Source organism: Vidua chalybeata, chromosome 18, assembly GCF_026979565.1.
Source record: "Vidua chalybeata isolate OUT-0048 chromosome 18, bVidCha1 merged haplotype, whole genome shotgun sequence".
Taxonomy (NCBI): Eukaryota; Metazoa; Chordata; class Aves; order Passeriformes; family Viduidae; genus Vidua; species Vidua chalybeata.
In genome coordinates, this window is record NC_071547.1 from 8,801,415 (window position 1) to 8,825,940 (window position 24,526).

The following is a 24,526-nucleotide window of genomic DNA, read 5'->3' on the forward strand; positions in this document are numbered from 1 at the left end:
ATACGAGTGATTTTCTCTTGACCCAGCCTCTCTCAGAGCTCTCTGACCAGATCCAGAAGTCTTTACTCAGCATCTACTCCCTCCAAATGGGATTCGCTTGAGTCAGTCTCAGCCATATCTCAAGATCTGTTGATGCTAATTTCCCTCATGCAGGTGCTCAGGGCAGGGAGGGGACAAATGGGCAGATGGACAGTCAGGGCTTTTGTCTGGTCACGTGTTGAGTAAAATTCTGAGAAGAGCCTTCAGAATCTGGCCTACCATGGTTAGAGAGCTGCACAAACTGACAAAATTAATGCATTAGCCAGGTTGCTTTAGAGTCCAGCCCCTTTTTGTCTCTGTCTCTTCAAGCCAGACAGGGGTCACCAGTAGAGTATCTGAAAGAGGCTGCAAAGCATCCACATCTCCACCCCCATTCATGGCTCAGAGGAAGGCTGAGAAGGAAAATGATCCTTGCAAGCTCTGTACCACAAAAAGCCATGGCCATCCCCATTCCCCCACCAATAGCCACAACATTCTTCCCCAGATGCATTGGATCATGCTTGTCCATGGATGCACAAGGCAGTGGGAACCCCAGGTTGTTCCTATAGCTGCGTGCCCTCACATTACAGCGACCAGACATCTGCTCTGCCTGCAGGACTCACAGTCTGCCATGGGCACCTGGGCTCACTGTGGTGATAGTGCTGAACAGAAGTCAGCTTATGGCTCCAATTCCAAAGAGTAGGTCAGGCTGAGCCACTGGTTATGCTGGGAGCATGACTGAGCTGCCTGCAAGATCTCGGTGGCTGGAGATGGGATCCAGGCTTTGTTTTTTCCCATCCTGTTGGATGGCAGTGATTTTGTCTGAGGAAAAGCATGTGCTAAACTTGCTGTGCACTGCTGGAGGAGGGAAGATGGCATACAAAGGAAACAGTTCTACCCACAGCAGGTGAGGAACAGTGCCAGCATCGTACTATCAGTTGCAGATGACGGGTGGTGGGCAAAATTCCTGCCACTTTCTAGATTAGTAAAACACCTCCTCTGGGTCCAACAGCAGACAAAACACAGCCCACAGAAGCAGTCCCTGCAGATGGTGTGTTTTGAACTACTATTAATCTAGACAACCTTTTGCGATGTTCGAAGAGTTTGTCCAGAAATAAAATAGCTCCCCAAAAATGCCTGGATGGAAGGAGCAGTCTCGGCAGCATCCGCGTCTCTCTTTGTCTTCCCCACCGAGCATCTCCCGTCAGAACAAACCCGGGAGGAGGAGGCGCCTGGGGCGCAGAGGCAGCGGGGCTGCCCGGCCGCTGGAGGCGGGTGCTGAGCACGGAGCCCCGCAGCACCGGAGCCCCGGGGCGCTGCTCCTGCGGGAGCGTCGGGAGCACGGGGAGCCGGGGCGGGGCCGGCCGGGCGGGGCGGCCCGGACCCCCCGCCTTCCCCGGCGCCTCCCCCGGCCCACAGCCCGAGCCCGCCCGGTCCGGAGCGCGGCGCGGCGCGGCCGGAGCGCGGCCATGGGCTCCCGGCTGAGCCGGCAGAGCAGCCTGGAGGAGGAGAGCGGCGAGGAGCCCTGCCCCGGCAGGCTGGAGAGCGGCCGGGGCGACTTCCACCTCTCCTCCCTGCTCCTGCACCCGCAGAAGCTGCCCGGGGTGCTGCGGAAAGCCTCGCCCGCTCCCTACGTGCGGCGGGTGGGGTGGCTGCGGGAGATCCAGGCCACCATCCGGGAGCACAAGCGGGAGCACGCCGTGCACATCCTCCGGCTGCTCAGGAAGGTACCTGCCGCGGGATGCGGGCCCGGGCGGGGCAGGGCAGGGCAGGGACAAAGGGCCGTGCGGGGCCGGGGCTGCAGCCGCCGCCCGGCGCTCTGGCGCAGGGAGCCGCGCTGCAGGAGCCCCCTCCCCGGCGCTGGGGTGTGCAGCCCTCCTTGGCGGGGCTCTCTGTGCTGCCTTTCGCCGCTCCGTGCCCCGGTCCTTTCCCCGCTCGGTGCCCACCGTGCCAGGCGACACCAGTCACCTCCCCGACCCCCAGCCTGGGCGAGAGGTGCCTGGCCCGGCTGCCGGGGGCAGAGAGAGGGGCTGGGAGGGAGCTGCGAGCGGGACTGAGCTGCACGCAGGAGAAGGGGGGGTCCGAGCTTGGGCTGTACTCATCCACACCCCTCCATGCCAGCCCGCGGGTGCTCAGGACTGATGCCTCTCCTGAAAAAAGCCACTGCCGCCCTACTGCCACCACATCCCATTACGGCCACTCAGACAGACTGGCTGAGATATGTCTGGGAAACCCAAAATGGTTTTGGAGGGCACCTCTGGGACAATCGGGGCTGAGAGGAGAGGTAAAGGGGTCAGTGTATCAGTGGGAGCATGTTTCAGTCTGCCGTCATTCAGGAACAGAAAAGCCAGTGTGCAGACACTGTGGTGCCAAACTGATGCTGAGGACAGAGCTCTGCTGCTGGAACAGAGCCATCTCCTCCTTTGCTCACTGCTACCATCACTTTCTAGCCAAACTCAGCTGCCCCAAACTGCAGGCAACTCTGTAACTGGTAGCACAGGGGGCAAAGCCCACCTCTGATGTGGACATCAAACACCATCAGTTTGTAGCTTATCATGTTGCTTCATTAGCTAACGATCATCTAACTTCATCTTGGGGACATACATTAATTCTTGCCTTGGTAGCAAGTGGCCTTTGGGTGTGAGTGCAGTGGAGCAGGGACTGGCTCAGTGGATGCTTGTTCACCCACACCACCAGCTGCAGGGAGCTGCATGAACAGCCCTGTCTGCTCTGCATGTCCAGGGTTTTACAACACATCTGACAGCGCTGCTCACTGCCTTCCGGGCTAGGAAGTTACACGCTCACAGGTAAGAATTTGCAGGAACAAAAATTACCTCTCTGCTTTTCCTGTCCACTACTTTAGCATTCACTTGGAGGTTGTTACCAGCACCACACTCTTTTGCCACGCATGTAGACAGATAAACTCACAGCAGAGGACCTCTGTGTGTGCACCACTATGGCAGACAAGGGTTGAATAAGATTTCAAAGGTAGTTTTGGAGGGGCACTATTGCAAGAAGCTTGTGAGGAAAGAGAGGCAACCACTCACTTCATGGATGTGGCAATGCAACATGAACAGACTTTACTAGGGTTTGCCAGAGGCCAGAATTACAGAATGTAATTTTCTGTAGTGCTCAGCACCTCTCCTGGAGACTGAAGCACTGAAACCCTCCACAGACCCTGGAGGTGTCCAGAAGGTCCATCTGTGAACAGACAGGGTTTGAGTGCTAAGTCACAGGGCCATATGGAATGGAGGGTCATTTCTAAGCTCCTTTCAGGATCAGTTAAACACTTGGCTTCCCCACATCTGCGCTTGAGAATTACCATGTCCTGAACATTCATGTTTTGCCTGCTGCCTTTCCAGTTCCCCATGTTATTCCTGGTCCCCATCTCTGCCTGGCCATGTTGAAACAGTGAGTGTCTGCCCATCTGCTCACGACAGAACAGTGGGACATGCATCCTGTAATCACAGCATCTTCTGCCAAGCAAGATGGGACCCATCCAGCAGCACCCCAAAGCCTCTGGTTCATTGAGCACTCAGAGGTTTCAGAGACAGAGGGTTTATACCACTAACATGTACCACACCCCCAGCTGAAACCCAGTCTGGGGTCATGTAATCGCCACCAGTCCTCCTCACGTGTCCAATGTCAGCTTCAGATCAGCCTTTTTTCCTAACTCACAGATTTTCCTCACTCCACAGCTGTGTTCACCCCTTAGCTTGGTCCCCAGCGTGTCCCTCCTTACCTTGGCAGTGTCACGCTCTCGGGAGTCACGGATTAATGTGTCCCAGGTGAGGGTCTGTTTGTTACCTGTAAAAAGAGAGATACCTTGTTCACTCTAGTGGGCAGGGAGGATATCAACACCACACCTCATCACTGTGCCTTGGGCCAGGGTGCAAACACCCCAGGGAAGGCAGAGAAATTGTGGGACTAGAATTGCAGCCTGCCCAGGTGAGCAGACAGCTCAGCCAGACCGGAGGACATGGGATCCCATGTGTGCCTCTGCTGCTCCCAGCACACACCTTCCTTGCCCAGCCCTGCAGGTGTACTCTGCTGATGTATCTGCCAGGGGTTTTCACCTGTGGTCTGCAGATTTCAAAAGGCTGCAGACTGTTCCTAGGATGTTCAGAGGGTGTGATAATGTAAAGCAAGCAAGGCAGGCAGAAGCAGATCCACTAACATAGATGTGAGATCCCAGCATTTCAGAAGACTGCATGGAGAACAGCTGCAAACTGCAGGTGCATGTGTGCTTTGTACATGAACACTTGGACAGCTCCACTGCACATCATCTACCCCAGAAATGCCCACCAGCAGAAGCCAGATCAGCTTTCCTGCTGATCTAGGTGGGCATCACTCAGCTGAAGCCCAGGGAGACATTAGACTTACACCAGCAAAAAGTCTGGTATAATCCGTTTTCCCTGTGCTGAGACGATGGCAAAGTGTCATTTTTAAGACAACAGCACTAAGCCAACTGAACTGGCAAGAGTTATAATATTCTGCTATCTGCAGCCCCCTTTTAGTTGGTACAAAATTTTCCAAGAAATGACAGAGAGAGGGAGGGAAAGAGGGAAATAAGTAAGATGAGCTGAAAAATGCCTCTGGGCTAAGAATTTATGGAGTATCAATGTGAAGTGAACATTTACAGCTATATTACTTACAAAACCCTCGCAGGCAGGATTTCTAATGGGAATGCAGATTCATCTTAATGGTATAGTTCCAACTGGGGGAGTTTAATTACTGCTCTGACATCCACTGCTGCATGCCCAGGCATGCCATCCTCACGGCAGCTTTCTTCATCTGTGCACATTACACTTGGTGTGGGAGGCTCCATTTCCCTGAAGCCTTATGGCTGAGGGAGACACTGGCATGATGCCTTGGTAGGCTCCTGGCCCATATCCAGCTGTGGCTGTCTGTCCTTCAGGGCTGATGCACTGCTTGGGTTCCTTGCCTGCTTACAGGGCTCATTTGTGTACACAGAGTGATGGGCTGTAAAGTATTTAATCTATTCTCCCTTCCTGTGTCTCTAGCCAGGGTCTCTTTGGGATTGTGCTTTCTGCTCAATCCAGCATATCCAGAGCAGGATGCAGCACTGGCTTTGATTGGTGCTTGGAGTTAAGATCCTGAACCTCTACCAGCTATGGCTCTGTCCCTGTTGGTGATGTATGTGCATACATCCAGCTTTTTTTCCCCCTCTCACTCAATTTTTTTTTTTTTTTTTAAGCTCTCAGTCACTGGGTAATGCCTGAAACACACACTCAGTAGAGCAGTGTGAACATATGGGGCACCCATTTGCTTATTCATTTCTCCTGTCAGCTGCATACAGAATGGGGAGAAGACTTGTTTCCTCCCTTAGCTGAGCCCTCCTTGTCAACTGAATCAAACTCAGCACTATCCCTACTAGGGAGTTTTTCTGTTCTACATTTCTACTCCTAGGGTATTTTGTTTTGCCCATGAGGCACTTTCATGTGAATATGTGATCTCTCTTTCTCACATTTTTTTTAAATTTTGTTTGTTTTTCACAGCTCTGTGGTACCTTCAGATTGTAATAACTGTGTCAGTATATTGGCTCTTTGCTTTCCTCTTAGCAAGAAACAGCTTAGTTCTTTGCAGTGTTATCCATCTGGCCCCGGGAAGGCTTTTTGTTCCCAGAGCTCCAAAGGTGCCCCATCCCCTGGTCCACACAGATAAGTTGCATGGACCACAGATGTTCCCCTAACTCACATTGTGGAAGATGGAAGAGGAGTTCCTCTGACTGTGGTGTAAAGCCACCTCTAAATTTACCATTGCACCCCATCCTGCCAGTGCTTAGTTCTTGCTGAGAAATTCACAGCACAACTAAACTCATACAGTGGGCAGGACTTCTGCTCAGCCAGCCAGCACCAGGGTGTATGGCAGCATTTAAATACCTGAGAAAGGTCTGATTGTTCCAGAAAAGCTGAGACTGGAGAAGCAGCTTTAGAGCCAGCCTTCCTGCTTGGCTTCTTCAGCAGTTTCACACATAGAGACTGACAAAACTGTGTTTCTCTGAAGTTAATTCTCTCCAGGCTCCAGCCAGCCTGGAAATGATAGAATTCTCACCTTCCTGTGGTAGGTGGATATAAGGTGGATGAGCTCAAATTAACACTGCATCTCATTCAGCTCTCTGGCTGCCTGCACCCCCCAGCACACTAATGCTGGGTCAGACATGGCTGCTTCACCTCTGCTGGATAATTTCCTGTACTGGGCATCCAGCTGGCACCACATCAGATTTACTTTCTGGTTTCAGAACATCCCTTGGATATAGCTCTGAGGAAGCCTGTGTGCCTGACTGTCTGTTTTTGTTGTAGGACCTAGGATTGGAAGGAACATTTCTCAATGAAGTGCTCTACAAAAATGCAACTTTCCTCAACTTGGTGGATCCCATCTCCCATGACCTGCTGATGAGCCTTGCTAGAGATCTGCAATGTCCCAAAAAGGTGAATTCTCCCTCAGCTCAGTGAATGCTTTGTGGCACAGCACTGATGCAGAGAGCCCTACTGGGGCAGCTGGTGCTGCAATCAATCCTCCAGAGCCAGGCAGAGGGGCCCTGGGAGTGGCAGCATATGGATTGTGGGGCATATTTCTGTAGAAATCAGTTAAAACTACCTCATAACATGAATGCAGCTGAAGGAGGGGATGGCTATGTGCACAGATACAAGGAAATTACTTTTTGGGGATCTTGCTCTAATCCAGTACCCATGTGCTTGGCAGATAACACATTTTTATACACCTGCTTATCCCCCCACTCTAGTTTCATGCCTTATGGATGCACTGACACCCATACCATTACATAAGAAATTGTTTTCCCCATTCCTAAGGAAGATGTTGAGCACCTGGGTTGACCTTCAAAGCCAACAGAGGTTTAATTAAGTGCTTGTAGAAATTCAGTACCTACAGCACCAGCACCCTTCCCAGAACAGGGCAGAGAGCCACAATCAGTGGTATCACAGGGGTTCAAAGCAGCTAGAGCTCATGGGGGGCTCCTGGAGCTCCCTGCAGAGGAGAGCAGAGATCTCTGCAGGAAAACCACCTCTCTCTTCCTGAGCCCTTTGCCATGTGTAACTACCTCAACCCAGCATTATTTCCCCCTATAAGCTCTCAGAGTTCCCTGTGGAGAATGGTACTGCAGGAATATATTGCCACTGGGGATTCAGGAAGTAAATGTGTTATGTGCACAGTATCTCTGCATGCTACAGCACTTTCCTCCAGAGGATGAGGAGAGCAGAGACAGAAAGGCAGGGGTGAGAACAGACAAACATCACAGATGTCCCAGTCCCACTGCAACAACCAGCATCTATTTGTTACCCTTTGCCACCACAGACACTTGGATTTGCAATGTACCCATTTGCTCATTAGGCTTGGCAAGTGTCATGTTTGCTTTATGAGGAGAGGAGTAGAGTGAATTTCTTTATTCAAAGAGAGATATTAAGTACACACAGCTCAGAGCAAGCAGCAGTGCCCCAGGGAATACACCGAATGCCTGGTGTAGATTAGTGGCATTTCTAACCTTGTTCTGCCATCTCCTGAGGCTCACTGATAACAATTAACCAGTCATGTCTCAATAGACAAACCACATTTAGCCAAAGTTTAATCATCATTATTAGGCTGCAGCGCAGCCTGAAAAAAAAAAAAACCTTTGCAAGTGTAATGTCTGTGTAATTCATGTAAGCATTTGAACAAAGGGCTGGGTTGTAGCAGTAGTATCTCTTTAACCACACTTCACTTGACCTCATCTCCAGCTGTTCTACCAGACCATCTCCAAGCCCGTGCTGTGCAGTGCTCCTCAGGGCAGGCAGCAGGAGGGGATCTTGCTCTAATCCAGTACCCATGTGTTTGGCAGATAACACATTTTTATACACCTGCTTATCCCCCCACTCTAGTTTCATGCCTTATGGATGCACTGACACCCATACCATTACATAAGAAATTGTTTTCCCCATTCCTAAGGAAGATGTTGAGCACCTGGGTTGACCTTCAAAGCCAACAGAGGTTTAATTAAGTGCTTGTAGAAATTCAGTACCTACAGCACCAGCACCCTTCCCAGAACAATGCCAGGCCACGTCCCCTCTCTGACCCTGGCTGAGCATCTGGTGGGTGTAACTGCATTAAGGCAAGCAGGCTGAGTGCAATTCCCAGTCTGTCAGTGGAAATTAAATCAGTGAGGACACAGGAAAGAACAGGAGGGTAGCTCTCAGCTGTGAGCCAACAATCGCTCGCAGGGCTTTGTGCCAGCTGCTGTACTGGAGCCTGGTGTGCACGTGCACCCACTTGGAGAGGTTTGCTGTTGTAGGTGACAGCAGAGTGCCAGCTGCAGCCCTGCCAGCCCTGCCAGTCTAGAACAAGGCACCTAAGCCAAAGGCATGGGCCAGTCCCTGTGGGGTTCCTAGGGAAGCTGGGGTGGGGATCAGGGGATGCTCAGCTGAGCAGAAGGCTGGGATCCCTCTCCCCTTGGCACAGGAGAACTGCCACATGCTGGCAGTGCATCCCTGGGGAGTTCAGCTGGTTCAGGGACTGCTGAGCAAAGTCACAGAGCAGCTGTTGGCCCCCAGTGCAGCGCTGTAACTGCTCACAGGAAGGAATAAATCAGTGCATTCCCTGACAGCTTTACTGGGTGTTCACCTATCAAATCCCTAAATGCACATGTGGCACCATGGCTGGAGGGCTGAGGGGTGGGAATGCAGGTGAATGTCAGTAACTGGAAAATAGAATAGAGAAGCAGAAGTCCCAGCCTTCAGCAGCTGCCATTTGCCATTCTGCTTCAGCAGAGGAAGAGGTTCTATTCCAAGTCATGGCACTAAAGAACGTGTGCAAAAATAACCCAGGCAGGCAGCAACCATGTGGGTGCCTTCTTTTCCTGACAAATTAGTGCAGGAGCAGGAGGGAACTGCTGGCATTGGAAGCTCCCAAACTCAAACCTCCAGTAGCAGAGTGAACTGCAAGGAAATGAGATGGACTGTGGGGAAGTAGCCAAAGTTCCCTGTCCTGACATGTCCCAGCTAGAGCACAGGAGTTTGTGGAGTCAGTGTGCTACTGCAGGAGGAACAAGAAGCACCTTGGGGATGGGGCAAGAGTGCCACTTACTGCCCTTTCCACTTCAGGGTACCAGATAGTCCAGACACAGAGTTTGGGGAAGAACAGCAACAAGGTAATTAATAGAAATGTAGCACTGTCCTGTAACACAAGGAGTTGGCAGTGTAAGGGTCCCTGCAACAGAGCATTGTCAGTCACCCCTGCCACAGCCCTGGAAAATGATCCCCTCTTCTGAGTTTCACTTGTTCCTAGCTAGGATGTGAAATTTTAGCCCTGCTCTAGGCAGGAACATGCTGGCTGGGCTGAGGTTCTTCCTGGCAGTGCAGAACTCCTCCTGCTTCTCCTCCACCCCAGGAGGAGCTGGCATGTGGCAGAGGCATCTCAGGCCTTCTCACCATTCCTCTCTCATTGTCTCTTCATCTGCTCCCTTATATACATGACCCTGCTCCACTGCCATCTTTATTCCTTTCCCATCTTCCTCTGCCCTCCTCCTTTTCTCATGTTCTGCTATGGTGCAGGCAGTCTAAGTTGTCCCTTTGCTTTCAGGAATATGACCCCTGGAAATCCTCAGACAGGATCTGCAGGCAGCTGATTTACCACCTAACCCCGCACTCGAAGTGGCACCGGCACGGGATGCCCCGCAGGAAGTCCCAAGTGTGGTAAGGACGCGGCAGGGACCGTGTGGATGGGCACAGAGGGGGATCTGCCTGGGCAAACGGTGCTGCAGCCAAGCACCATCCCAGCCTGCCACTATACTAAAAGTGATCCTTGACACTTGGGAAGAATGATGTGTAGGAGTCTAATGATTTAGAATGTTAATTAATTACTTTATTAAACTATATTTTACTATAACTGTATTACACTATATTACACTAACAAGAACTACCACTAACTAACTAACTCGTGACTCTCCTGAGAGTCCTGATACACACGTGGATCTAATTGGTCAATGAATCTAAAACACCATCACCAAAATCTAATCAAGTAATCACCTTGGGTAAACAATCTCTATACTACATTCTACATGGGTGCAAACACAGGAGCAGCGAATGAGATAAGAATTGTTTTGATTCTCTTTTTTCTGCTTCTCTCAGGAGAAATCCTGTGAAAGCTAAGTCTCTCTCTGTTCACCACTACCCTCCTCAGAGAGAGGCAGGAGTGAAAACAGTGCACAGCAGCTGCAGTGCAGCCTCCTTCAAAACCCAGCCCCAGCAGCCCTCTCTTGGATGTGTTTTGCCATTTGTTCCTTTCTGTGTGGTGTTACAGTTCCTCACCCTCTCCGAAGCGCACTGAAACCAATCCCCCCGAGTGCACAGCACACACACCCCCTCCTGCAGGGCCTGCAGGGTGTTTGGCCCCAGGAGAATGGCCAGGGCTGCCAGCCTGCAAAAACACCCATGTGCCAAACGGAGCTGTTCCCAGCTCTGCATCACACCTTGTCCTAATTTAACGCTTCCCTGACAGTGGGAAAAGTGTCCCATTACAAGGCACTACTGCCAGCTGATCACCCCATTCAGCAGGAACCACTCTGGGGTGGCTGGCAGAGAGGTGACCATCCTTCTTACCTCCCACTTCTCTGCCAGCACCTGGAGAGGGCCCTGGGATGGTGCAGATGCACGGAGAACCCAACTCAGAGCATGTTGGTCACTGACAGCTACTGGATGGCAGCTGCTTTTCACTACTAGAAGTGTATTCGGACACCCACACTTGTTCCCTCCTTGCCACTTGCTGGTTTTCTGCCCAGATAAAGAGTAATCCCCACGTCTTTTAAATCCACCCCTCCTCTTGTCATTTTCTTGGAGCAAACCCTGTTCCTGTGACACAAATCACCACTGCTGAAGAAAAGACAGAGAAATGACTAAGAAAAGAGCTCATGTCAGCCCCATTAGATTCACAGGAATAAATGCAGGATTGGATAAAAAGAAATGCAAAATCAGCAGCACTCTGAGAATGGCCTTGGGCTTTTCTGATGCTTTTGGTCTTTGATGTGTGTGCCAGCAACTTAAAATCCCCCATGAGAATTGTCATTTCCATCATACCTTTCATTCTGACTCAGAGGCAGGTTCCCAGTGCATCTTAAGGAATAAAATCCCTAATGCCATGATTTCCAGGCCATCTGCCTCTTGCACCTGTAGCCCCACTTTGCCAGAAGCCAAGCACACCCAGCGCTCTCACCCCACAGGGCAGGACTGTTTGTGCTGCTCTGCAGGTAGCAACCACAGCACAGAGCAAAACTGAGCTTTCAGAACTGAGCGAGTCCTTTTCCAGACCCACTCAATGACATTTTCCCTGTAGGACCCTGCGGAATACTGGAGATGCAGGATATAGATGGCAGTTCTGACCTCATCCCTGTCCCCTCCCAAGACAAGTTTAAAGAGAAGTTCAAGGCTCCAGACTCCTGCTTGCAGGCAAACCTCTTCTCCAGTTGGACTTCAGGAGGAAGAGTCAAACTGGAAGTGTTCCCTGTGATTGCATAGCCTGGGGACAGCAGAGGACTGCAAACTGCTGAAAACCCATCACTTAGTAACAACAGAGAGGAGGTTTGTGGCCAGAGGAAGAGCTCTGGGTCCAGTGAGCACCCCACACAGAGGGGTCAGGCCCCAAGTATTGGCCAGGTACAGAACATCTGTGAGCACAAGCAGGGAGAGGGCAACATGGCAATGTGCAATGGAGGGAAATACAGGTCTAAAGTGAGCCACAGTGCCTGGCTACCACACCCAGTTACAATGTGTTACATAAGGCACAAATTAATTTTGATGAAATATTTAACAGCAGAGCTTTCTCTTTTAAGTGTGGAGATGAAATGGTTTGCAGATTGCAGCAAAAGACGCCTGCAGAGTTGGCATCTGAGGCCGCTGCAAGAAAATGGGTGTTGCCAGTAGCAGGAAGGCAAGAAATAGCTGCTTCGTTTGGAGATACCAAGGCATAAGTTTGTTTAGGCAGGCTGTTTTTACATGATCCAAATTCTGCACTTCCCTCTGTCTGCTGGTGGGAGTATTTTACTATAGTGTCTGTCTCAAACCCTGTGCCCTTGGCTTGCACCCTTCCTGCTCTTTAGGTCCTGCACAGAGCATGGGTGTAGCAGCAATACTTTGAAGCAATTTCTAAAATGTAGTGGGGGTTAAGGACAGCAGGGAGGAATCTGTGCATGGAGACCATGTTCAGAAACCAAATTCTCCTCTTGCTTTTGCAGCCTCCTGGGCTTTGGCATCTGGCTTTCACAGAGCTGATGCCGGACTCCCTTGTTCTCTGAAATGCAATTTCTACTTTCTGCAGCATGGTAGATGGGTCCAGGAGATAATTAGCAAGCCCAGCCATACAGAAAGCTTGGAGCATCTGCCAGGTTTTAATTACATTTGGGCTGTTATGGAGATGTGCTACTGCAATACTGGAGTTGGATCACGTACCAGGTGTTTGTCCCCACTGCCAAACCAGTGGGTCACAAACAAACTAACAGCAGTTACATCCCCAGCTACTCTCAGAGGGACCCACATCCAGCAGGTACACACCTGAGCCACCCATGAGCTGGTGAAGCACAAAGGATAAGAGACATTTCTTCAAGCACTGCTGCTTCAGTCCACAGGCAGAGCCCATACGGAAATGTGGAAGGAGAAAGCTCATTGTGGGTCCATGGACTCAATGCAACAGCAGCTGGAGGGAGCAGGAGACATCCAGCCCAGCTCTGTCTGGTTTCTGTGCTTGACTAAAGTGCTGAAGGTGAACCTGGGAGGCAACTTGCCCTCTGCATCCATGCCTGTGGGTTCTTTGGAGTGGCTGTATGCCTTGTACAAGGAAGGGTTGCAGTCCCCAGCTGTGCAGGCACCCAAAGAGACTATTTCAGCTGCCCTGGTGATACTCAGGCAAGTTTGCCACACTGAAAAGAAGGGGCTCCTTTCCTGCAAAATCCTGTCTCAGGTTTGCAGCCAACAGCCTGCACCCCACTGGCTCTGCCCTACTTGGGTTGGCTGCCTAACCAAACTAGGAAGATAAGCTCTTGCAGATTTACTCTGGGGGTTTTAAAATTGAAAGCTCAAAAGCTGGAGGATAAGATTTCTGCAGCATTTTTTTGCAGCAGGGACTAGCATAACTACTACACAGTTTTCAGTCCTTTATATCCTAGAGGGAATTTAGTTTTAGCACCATTTTACAGTTGTATAGATCACTCCCACTTAATGAGCAGAATACATCCTGGAGTGTTGTATAACTCCAGCTTCACTTTCTCATGAAATTGATGTTTAGTGTGTAAAGAGTAATGGATTAAGAAATGCTCCTTTATACAGACATAGACCTTTCAGGCTATCAGTGCCACTTCTGTGGCATTTTGACAGATGCAGAACTTTTAGATGTTATTAATTCTCGTTTTCAGAATTCTTGGGGCCTCTTGCCATGCTGAATTCAGGAAAACTGTCACCATCTGCTGCCAGAACAGGGCGGGATGCAGAGGGTGTATTATTTTTTGAGGCCAGACACACTGGGCTGCAGTTCAGAGCTGAGAGGGAGAAGGGTATCAGGTGAAGACTGCCTTTGTCTGGAGAGCTGGATCACAGTCTGGTACTGTGATTAGGAAGCCCTGGATTACAACTGAAGTGTCTTGGCAAGGCCGTGTCAGGGAACTTTAATGTATCTTCCACTTGCTTCATTCCCAGTGCTGGCTACTTCAGTGTAACTACTTCCTTTCCTGAGTGCAAAGGATCAAACCTGAATCCACAAAGCAGGCAGGCAGTAGACACAGCTTTATAATTGTGACAAAAAAAAAAAACAACATATTTTTCACACAGTGGCCTGTTCTGGAAGAGCAAAGGCAGTGTGTGTATGGAGTTAACTCCCACACCACATGTATGTGGTCTTTCCTTTTCACAAATCTCACCACAGCTTTACTTTGCCCATCTGAGTGAATTTCATCATGGCTAATCCAAAGTGGGTGGAGAGCAGAGTACTCCTTCTGGGCTTATTGCTCCCTTTCTGTTATTGATGTGCATTGGCCAGACATTGCAGCATTAGATGCACTTTTAAAATGCAGTGAAAGCACTTGTGTCTAGAGGACTTCAAGGAAACAGCTCTAAAGGGTTTCACATCTTTTTTTTTTTCCTTGAAAACATCACTCAGTGCTGAGGCTGACAGTTCTAGCAGATGAGATCCCAGTCCTCACATGGCATGAGGAGAATATTAACTAGAGCTTCGTGTCACCCTTATGCAACAGGGTAAACAGGCACCATCATTCCTGCTCCAGTGAGAGGAAGCCAAGGGAGTTAACTAAAGCCACATGGTAAACATCATATGGGAGTACAGGAACTGCCCCACACACTGTTTCCAAGAGGCTGCTGCTCACAGAGATGGCAGACAGACATGAACTGCTGGATGAGTTGTGGATGGAGGCAGGAATTGTGCCCTCATCTTACAGTGCAGAGCACCCCAAACACTACCCCCGAGGAGGGTTCCCAGCAGCATCAAGAGCCCATACATTAGGAAAGGTTGTTGGAGGTGGCAGAAAGGGTCACCCAGCAGCTTGACACTGCCCTGCCCGAGTCAGGAGTAAAAAGGCCAAGACTGGCAGGCAAGAGAAGCAGGACACTTTGGTGGAGAGAGAGTGAGTGAAATAACAGAGGCTGGGTGGAAGGTGGTAGTTAAAAGCAATCAGCAGAGACCTTGTGCCTTTGTGACTCTTACCCAGTTGGAGATCTGACAAGGACATGGGTCAATACATGATATTTACACCTTCAAGGACAAAGTGACAACAGAGGCAGGAAGAGAGAGGCTCTCAGCTGCACCAACAGCTACAGATTTCCATGTCCTACCCCAGCTGCGGAGGGAGTGAGATAGGAGAAAGGCTACCTTTGCCTCCTCTCCACAGCTGGACAAAAGAGCCTGGGCACAAGGATGGAGATGTGACTAAGGGACTTGTCAAGGAAGTGGCCTATTTGTGCACTGCCTCCATCTTCACAGCAGGGCCAGGCCCAGCCTCGCATCAGCTGGGCCTGGGTTAGTCTGGGTCAGTACTTTTGAGGCTTCTCTTTCCTTTTTCATGTTGCAGTAGAGGCAGCTAAAGCCAACCCTGCACAGCAGCACCCTGTGCCACTGGGGAAGCAAAGCAAGCAGATTATGCTAAGTAGGCAATTAAAAAGCTCAGAATCCATCCCCTAAATCACTGCTCAAAGCAGGGAAGCCATCCAGACATGCCTGAGGTTCTGTGCAAGAAAGAGCAGCTGAGAGATACCTGACTCATGGCTAATTAGCCACTACTGGCAGTGCCTGTTAATGACAGAGGGGATACACACTAATGGGAATTTCTGGCATCAGCAAAGTTTTATATTTGGAGACAAATTTAATGTAAAAATAAAAGATGGAGGGGTAGAAAGCTGGTAATTCTCCAGAGAAATAGGCATGAAGTAGTGAGCACCCCTGATTACCAAAATTCTATCTGACTCACTGTCTCCTCACAGACTTTCTCCATAGCATGGAGACAAGGAAATGAGCTGAAACTCCAGGAACTTCAACATTCTTGGGCTGAACAAGCTCTCCCAAACCCCACAAAGCTAACAAGGGGCCAGACACCACTGTGACTGCTACAAGTCCCAACAGGGCAACACTCAGGAGCCATTACACCCCTTCCATGCTGCCACCAAAGAATTTAGCTGATGAGCAAGAAATTGATGGGAATCAGTGCTAATAAAAAAAAAACAAACATGCTAAGCCTGCAGCTTCATGGACTCAAAGAAGGACCTGGAAGATGGCCTAAGGGTTAATTCTCTTGGGACAGATCCTGGAGACAAACAACTAGCAATTAATTTCAGGTCTCCTAATTGTCCCATTTCAAGACAGCTCCATATTTGCTTATGCTAGCTGAGTTCCCAGGAGGCTGGAACACTGGCTGGGTGTTAGTGTAAAGAGGAAGATTTTTATCCCAAAATAAAGCCTGGGGAGGCACAAGATGGTTTCACCTCTTTCCCAGTCCACATTTCTCAGAGAGGATTTTTTTTTTTCCAGACACCCACAGGTCTCTCAGGCCCCTGCTCTGTCTGGAGTGATCCAGGGTGGATCTCCCATAGCCAGGCTCAAAGTGCAGCCTAGGGACTGCTGGTAATGCCTGCTGAAGAGTAGAGTTGGCACCCAGGGAGGGGATAAGTGGCAGTGAGGGTGGGAGGAAGACTGCCTCCTTGTCCGTGGGAGAAAGGCCAGACCCCAAGAAGGGAGTTGGGAACAATGCAGAGTAAACCTTTCACATGAGAAGCAAGGACATGTACCTCAAAGAGCTCCCATCCCTCAGCAGGGGTGAACAAGGGTTGCAAGCAGGGTGCTGATCCTTTATAAACAGGACTCTGGGCCAGCACCATTCCTCACTGGATGCTGCATCCCCAGGCAGGCAGTAGGGGCTGGGCTGTTGATTGCCTTTGTTTCTTGCTCAAAGTTTCCATGAATTTCCCACTTGCAAGCCATTTCTCCAGCATTAGAGAGAGTGGGGGGTTGTTTCCTCTCCAGACTTGCTGCAGATATTACAAACACAGTCTGCTGCCCTGCATCCAGAGTCCAGATCCTTTTTAGATGCAAATCCTCACAATTACAAATGTGCCCTGAGCACCAGTTGCAGAAGCAGTAGGTTAATCCAGCCCCCAGTGCTCTGCAGCCTCTGTCCACAAGTCCCACAGGCATCAAGAGCCACGTTGCTAAGTAGCTGTTGTATCTCACACAAAAGAAAAAAAGCCTTCTGCAGCTGAAGCAATCTTAAAGCCTGTTTCAAGTGCAGAAATTAGGGGATAATACACGACCCATTTCCCTGGAAATAAACCTAGTGTTTTCTCAGCTGCTGCACAAGTGACTGAGAGCTTGGTGCCCTGTGTATCATGCCCCTCTCCCCACAAGAAATAGAGCTCAACAGACCTCCAAAAAATGCCAAGTGTCAGATAATTCAGAGTAAAGCATCTACCCACATATCCTTGACCCATTTCTGACTGCAGACCCATTTTGCTCTAAAGCAGTAGAGAGAGTGGGTAGCTATTCTATGTCTTGCCCTAGAGATGGGGTTTAGTTGTGCCTCTTGGAGCAGCACAGAAACACCAGGGAGGCGAGGAGGAGGCTGCCAGGGTTCACAGCATGCGTGGGGTGTTGTATCTCATGCTTCAGCACTTACCAGAGAGCTGAGGGCCTGGCTGCAGCATAGGGCTGTGTCCACCAGGATGAGGCTCCTACAAAAACATCCCTATAAAGAGGCATTTTATAGGCAAGAGAACAGCTTAAACACAGGAGGGAGCCCCCAGTCCTGAGACAGGAGGCTCAGAGTCACCCTGGCAGGTACAGCAATGAGGACAAAAGGAAGCAGCAAAAAACACAGGAAAGGAAAGAAAAACAAGCCAGCAAAGAAGGGAGGGCGGGCTCTGGCACAGGACAGGAGGGTTTATGTACATTCAGCCAGGAGCAGTCCAGTCTGGAGAATCAATTATGGGAAGATAATTTGTCTGCTTGATTAAAGCCTCCTTGGGGTATTGGCTCGGTGCTGGGAGAGCAGCAGAAGGTACCTGTTGTGGTGAGAGCACGATCTGTGACTTATTACTGCAGTCTCCACACGGCAGTCACAGGAGGGGAGGGGAGGCTCAACGGGCAGAGACAGACGAGCACATTGCTTTTGTCTTTCGGACATTTCCCTTCAGTCATCACTGTCTGCACTCAGAGCCAAGTCGCTCCAAAGGGGACCCCAAGAGCCCTTCAAACTTGTCCCCTTTTAAGAAAGCTGCCGCTGCAGACACGACAGGAAAAGCGGCACCTGGATGCTGAGGGCCGGCAGCGGGAGCGGCGCCGGCTCAGACGTGCCCTCCAGTGGTCCCCACTCCAGCCTGGTTCCCATCCCCACTCCAAACCAGGCTCGTGCCCTGGGGCTTTGTAAAAAGGAACGGCTGAGGAACGTCAGACAGAGACAAGGCTTAGGGTTGGGGAACGTGCCCCTGTGTTCATGTCTCCTTTCTGTGTCCCCCACCCACCCAGGATCTGCCACGGCTTGACAGCACTGGGGAAGAGAATTTCCAGGAGCCACAGGCTGCGTTCATACAGAACAGGCACTGAAGTAGTTACAGGCTTGTTTCTATGCTTGTTTATCCTGTATTCCCCACACTCCCAAGAAAGCCTTATCCTAAACCCCTACAGGCCAGAGAAGGCTGCTGTATCTCTTGTACCAGCCCCTTGTGGATACAGGGGAACCTGTGCACTCAGGTTCACACTCCATTTCATTTCTCCCTGTTTCGCTTGACACATGCAAATGCACACCTGCACTGTGCTTTGGATGCTCTGTTCTGCTAGAACAAGTACTCCAGATCAAACACCCAGATAAAATATCTAGCATGACTAAAAGGATAACTCTTGTTGTGCTAGGGGAAACCTGAGATGTTTCCAGCTTCGAGGCTGGTCTCTGATAAATTGAACCCTCTTTTGTGGTAGACTGTGCTACACCACTGCCAGTGATTGGTGACAAACTATACCAAAACACATACATTGTTTTTCAAGAGAGTTGAAGAAATATAGCTCCCAAAAGCCTGAGCTGATCTCAAGCACGTCTTGGATTAGCAGGAAAAGGGAGACTTGCTCAGTGCCACCCAGACCACAGCATGCACAGCTGACACCTGCTGCTGCAGCAGGTAAAAGGACTGCACTGCTGCTACAAGCAACGTGGTGGATTAATTCTTCACAGTCCCATCTCTGGGGCCCAGATAGTGGAGGGATTTCAAGTACCATCTTCAAGGCCCTTTGGAGACCTCTCTTGTGTGCTCAGACCAATTATAATTCCCCAGTACATCAGTCCCTGCTGTTTGACAGGACAGACAAGCACTGCTCCCCTCACCCCTGTGATCCACTGAGGTGTAGTGTGGGTCATCTGACATGTAAATATTTAGTAAGTAATACATTTTACTTACAATACTTCAGGTCTGAATAGAAGTTAATTCGTGCTGCTATTAGCTCTCTGCCATGAGAGCTCATTAATCCAAATGCATGCTTGCAGATATGGTTTCAGCCTTGCACAGTGAAGTCCCATGGGAAATACAAGGACACGTAGAAGTAGCCTGAGCAAAGTACTGCTAAACCCAGGGCAGGAATCTGTGGGCTTAAGAATTGACAGGGCAGGCCACGAGGTGTTTCTGCCTCATGCTCCTACAAGGAAGTGCAGCTGCAGGTTTGTGCCAATGTTGAATATGTCCACAAAGGGCTGTTGCCTGCACTGGTGCACATTTACTCACTTGTGTCAACACATACTTAAAGGGGATTATTAAGGGCTGAAATTTCTAGGATGCCATGAACTGCATATGTAAAGCAAAGCTACAGAGGCAGTGCCACATCCTCTGCACAGCTCCAGCAGAGCCTGGCAATACTGAGGCTTGTGGGGACATTCTCACCTGCCACGGGAGCTCCTGCGGTGCTGTAGCCTCCTCTGAGGAGATTGCATGTCCCCATGTACCCATTGCTTTCAGGGACTGGCTCTGCCACAGGTGTGCAGGACACTACAGAGAGCCAGATATAGAAAGAGTGGGGACCTTCAAAGTGGTGGTTAATGCCTAACCCACCCTGATCTTCCCAAACTCTACAAGGCACTTACAAGACCCCCTGAGCACATGACTGGGGGGTCCTACTAGGGCTCCCGTGTCCTTAAGGCAAGATGTGTCCAAAAGAGCAGCAAGATTAACACAATTTACACGAAGGGATTAGGTTCTCCTATGTTACACCAGCACAGGTTTCTACTCAATTTTGCAACGCATCCCCCAGCAGCTCCTGTAGGCCCACAGTTCCCACTTCTTGCAGCACTATTACAAACCCACAGTCCATCATTAAGCTCCACAGCCCATTCCCTTTGCAAACCCAGCAGCCTCACAACACAGCTTTCCTACCTCCTCCTCACTCCCTTGGCCAGGCAGACAATAAAAGAAATGGCTGAAGCCATCTCTTAGCACCATTATGCCCTCCCCGCCTCCTCATAGCTGCAGCAGATCCCAGATGATCTGCTGACCACAGAGACCCAAATAGGCAGCCACTGGTGCTGCTTACTGACTAAGTGCTGCTTGTGAAGGCTTTTAAAGGGACACGCAGTAAATCCATTCCTGGAGTGCAGTTTGCCTATCTATTGTTTTCCTGATGAAACATCCAATTCTCAGACATTTAACATCACTCTCCTCTGTAGCACTGACCTTGGCATTCACCTGGAGAGGCAGCTCACAAACAGCCCCCACACAGAGTAAACCAGTGCTTTTGGAAAGTTTGCTTGCCTTGGTTATTTTTGCTTTCTATGCATGAGCGCCTGTATGGGCACATACAGACAAACCCTTTGACATCTGCTAGTGGGAGACACTTTAGCAACCTGTGTTGAGCCAGTTCTGGCAAAGTTTATGTGTAAGTGCTGAAAATACATGGCAAAACCCCAGAACAGTCTGCCCTGAGGTATGGTGCAAATGCTTGTTTCCCCCATGAGCTCTATTAACCCTTTCTGAACATTCTAGCCCATGTTGTTAAAGAGTTCTCCCTGTCCCAAATGCTCTTTCACTTGGGTGAGATGGGTAGGAGTGCTCCCCTTAACTATGCTTAAACCTTAATGATCTCTCTCGATGTCTCCCCTTCTCCACCATCAGCCTGAAGACCAGCCTGCAGAAGAAGGTGAGCCAGGACTCCATGGATTTGTCAGGGATCCCCCTGAGCATGCGGGATGTCCACCGCATGGCCTACTACCTGCAGAACAACGGGGAGCACCTGACCTCGGTGGACCTGAGCTTCACGGAGCTGAACGATGACATGGTGCGCCTGCTGCTGCCCTTCCTCTGGGCGCTCCCCAAACTCACTCACCTGTCCCTCAACGGCAACCGGCTGACGCGGGCGACCATGAAGGAGCTGACTGACACCATGAAGGACATGAACAAGTTCCCTTGCCTGGCCTGGGTCGACCTCGGCAACAACGTGGACGTCTCCTCCATGCCGCAGCCGCTGCTCGTGGGCCTGCGCAAGCGCCTCAGCCAGCAGACCACGCTGCCGACCATCTATGAGGCGCTTGACTGCGACTCTGAGATCGCTGGCGGGCACGAGGGCAGCCAGCCAGAGGATGAAGCAGCCGGAAGCACCCCGCCACGTGCTTTTTCTCAGCAGGGCTGCGAGAGGTGACTGAACAACGGGCCGGCGCTGGCACGCTGAAGCAACCCCAAGGAGAAGTTTTGAGTACAAACACCAAGCAGAGGGCCAGCTTGACCGGCTTCCCTTGGCTCTTTTCTCTCGCCTTCCCTGACATCTTCCCCCCCACCTGCTGTGAGACAAAAGCCTGTCATCCCCCCACAACGTGTTCCGCTCCCTCCCCTCGCTGCCAAACCCATTGCCCACGTTCCAGAGAGGAACCAGTGACTTACAGTGAACCTGGTCCCCAGGCAGGGTCTCACTGGAAGACGGGAAAAGACCTGTCGGAGTCAAGAATATCCTCCAGCAGCCATTGGGTTGAGGGAAAGGGGTTGGGGGGAACCTAAAACAGAAACAGGCTTGTAGTTTACTTCCTTTCTTCCTTTTCCTATGCACCTTGGAAACCTTGGGACCTGCAGCCTTGAGTGTGAAAGGAGGTACCCCAAGAGCCTAGTGCTGTGGAGCTTAGTGGAAGGGCTCAGAGGCCAGAGCTGGAGCCCGGCAGTGTGTCTCCCTCTTGTGTCTGGCTCCTTTTGTTTTGTTTTTTTCCTATTGTGTGTTTTGTATGAACGTCTGAACAAAGGGACCTGGTCAGAGACCATTGGATCACATAGGCTGGGGCGGACACATGGCTTGGAACTGCAGCATCAGGATATTTGCTGTGTGACCGGGGTGAGAGGGAGGGGAAGGAGGCATGTGTTGGTGGGAGCATGGGGGATGGGATGAGTTGGGATGGGATTGGGAGAAAGGGGGAGGAGAGGGAATGGGAACGGTCTTGTGGATTAGTAGGATTGGTTTCAAAAAGTGCTTTTGTACTAAAATTACAAGTTCCAAGGTACTACAATTGCAAGTTCCAAGTGAAATTGAGGAAAAGCTGACAGCTCAGCACCTAACTGTGGCACTAGAGGAGCAAGCAGTGAATGTGCCAGAGGTGGGCGCTTCCCAGTCGGAAGCGCAAAGCTTTGGCTCCTCATGGCACACTGCACACCTCGTAATACAGCCACGATGTGAGCAGCTGCATCACCATTTCCACTGCTGTCCAAAAACCAAGCCACTGATGCAGAATTTCCAGTGTTTTCCACATTGCCCATGCTCTATGTAAACATAATAAAGAGTTCTCTTGGACATGAGCGTGAAGCACTTCAGAGTCTGAGTACCTGGGTTGTTTGGAGGTCTTGGAATAAGGACCAGAGCCCTCATGCAGTGCCTGAGGGACAGGATCAGACAGGATCATTGCCTGAGGTCCAATGATCAGGACCATTCACATTGGGCAGTGTGGTTCATTCCTTTAAGGAAGGAGAAACAGGGGACTTCATTTGTGGTAGGCTGCCATTCTTCGTGTTGCAAGGGGCTGGTAGAAGTAAACTGATGAGATTTAGCTGATAAGTCAAGTTCTCTCAATTATCTATCCCCACAGGAATTCAGACTGGTTTTTTGAAAGAGGTAAAAGTTAAAGAAATGAGACATATTAAAAAAAAAAAAAAAAACACATAAAAATCCTCACCTTTCTAAATTAACAATGGTAACTTTGCCTTCCTCTGCTGATTATGAGTCTCAGAGCAACACATATAAACAACGCTCCTATATGAAAACAACCCAAATTCACATGGAATAGATACACCTTTCATGCTCTTTACTAATTTTACAAGACATTGCAAGAGGAAAATTGGATCTATTTTTCAAGTAATCTCTTCCCTTTGAACCAAGAGTGTGAGGACACTGGAAGGTATTGGTGTCTCTGATCAGCCACCAAAACCCCAAATAAAACCAGTTCCCTGAGGAAGAAAGGTGGGATTAGACACTGTGCTGAGCATTACAATCTGACACTGCAAATGCTGGACCCAGTCCTATCTGCACTCACAGGTGCAGGACCTCATAACCTGCACAAAGGTCACCACCTGCTCTCTTCTCACAATTCATTTTTCCCTTCTCAGTGTAGTATCTAAAGAATCCTAAAATTGTTTCAGTTGGAAAAGACCTTTGAGGTCATTGAGTCCAAACATTAGCCAGCACTGCCAAGCCCACCACTAAACCACATCCCTGAGTGCCACAGCTGCACCTCTTTTACATAATTCCAGGGATGGTGACTCAACCACTGCCCTGGGTATCCTGTTCAATGCTTGACAACCCAGTCCTGCTGGCCACACTATGGCATATACAAGCCAGGATGCCACTGGCCTTTTCCACTCAGCAGTTTTCCAGCTGCTCTTCCCCAAGCCTGGAGTCATATTTGGGATTGTTGTGACCCAGTTGCAGAACTTGGCACGTGGCCTTGTTGGACCTCAAATGATTGTCCTTGGACTATCAAATCCAGCCTGCCCAAACCCTTCTGCAGAGCCTTCCTACCCTCCAGCAGATTAACATTCCCACCCAACTCAGTGTCATCTGTGAATTCACCTGAGGATGCCCTCGATCCCCTCATCCAGACAATCAATAGACATTAAACAGAACTGGCCCCACTACTGAGCCCTGGGGAAGCCCACCAGTGACCAGCCCCAGCTGGCTGCAACTCCATTCACTCTCCGAGCTCAGCCCTTCATTTCCTTCCCTGCTATGGAAGAAATGGTATTAATTTTTTCTTTTCCTTCCAAAATACCTTTCGGCAAAAATGAAAAGTATTTCAAATGTCAGCAAGATCTGCTTAAACTCTTACAGTCTAAGCAGAGCAGCACTCTGCTCTGTGCCAAGAAGAAAACTCAGGCACAAAGCATTTAAATGAAGGCTTGGAGCTGCCTGGTGAACCAGAGCATATCTACAAAGAGAGAGCAGTGCTGCTGAACATTTGGTCTTTGGCTCTGAGCACTGTCCCCCTAGGGCTCTGCATCGAGGCATCTTCACAGCTTTTCCATAACAGCAGCAGCCCCCCTAAAATGAGGTGAGACCCTCAGTGTGTAGTGTGCCCCTGACACAGCTCTTCCCTGCAGAGCCCCTGGCTCAGCCCCAGCCTGTTTCCAGCCCTGCTCAAAGCTGTGCTTTCAGCCTGAGCTCTGCTACGCAGCAGGACAGGGATGAGACATTCAGCCCCTTGCTGGCGAATTCTGTGCCAATCTCTGGCGATGCCACCTGCCAGTTGGCAACTCCAGGCTCTGGAGATAAAGCAGGAAACACACTGGTTCAGCTGAGCAGCTGTGGCATGCATGTTTATTCCTCTATATGCACTTGGTTGCTTTGCCACAGAAAGCTCCCCATGGAGCAAGGTTGTGAATAAATATGTGAAAATGCAAATTACTAAGTCCTGTCACTGCTTCTTGGATGAACTTTGATGGGCTGTAACTTAGCAGAAATGATCCCAGCACACCCAGCTACTCCCTGCCAGCTCCTAATCACATGGATAGGT

At 50.2% G+C, this 24,526-nt stretch overlaps 1 protein-coding gene across 1 annotated transcript; it reads left to right on the forward strand.

Annotated features, from left to right (window-relative positions):
- The first annotated feature begins 1,354 nt into the window (after positions 1 to 1,354).
- LRRC75B (leucine rich repeat containing 75B) lies at positions 1,355 to 22,334 on the forward strand. Its single transcript, XM_053959555.1, has 4 exons — positions 1,355 to 1,745; positions 6,342 to 6,470; positions 9,610 to 9,722; positions 20,661 to 22,334. The coding sequence occupies exons 1-4, from the start codon at positions 1,488 to 1,490 to the stop codon at positions 21,181 to 21,183; spliced, it is 1,023 nt and encodes a 340-aa protein (XP_053815530.1). The 5' UTR covers positions 1,355 to 1,487; the 3' UTR covers positions 21,184 to 22,334.
- The last annotated feature ends 2,192 nt before the right edge of the window (positions 22,335 to 24,526 follow it).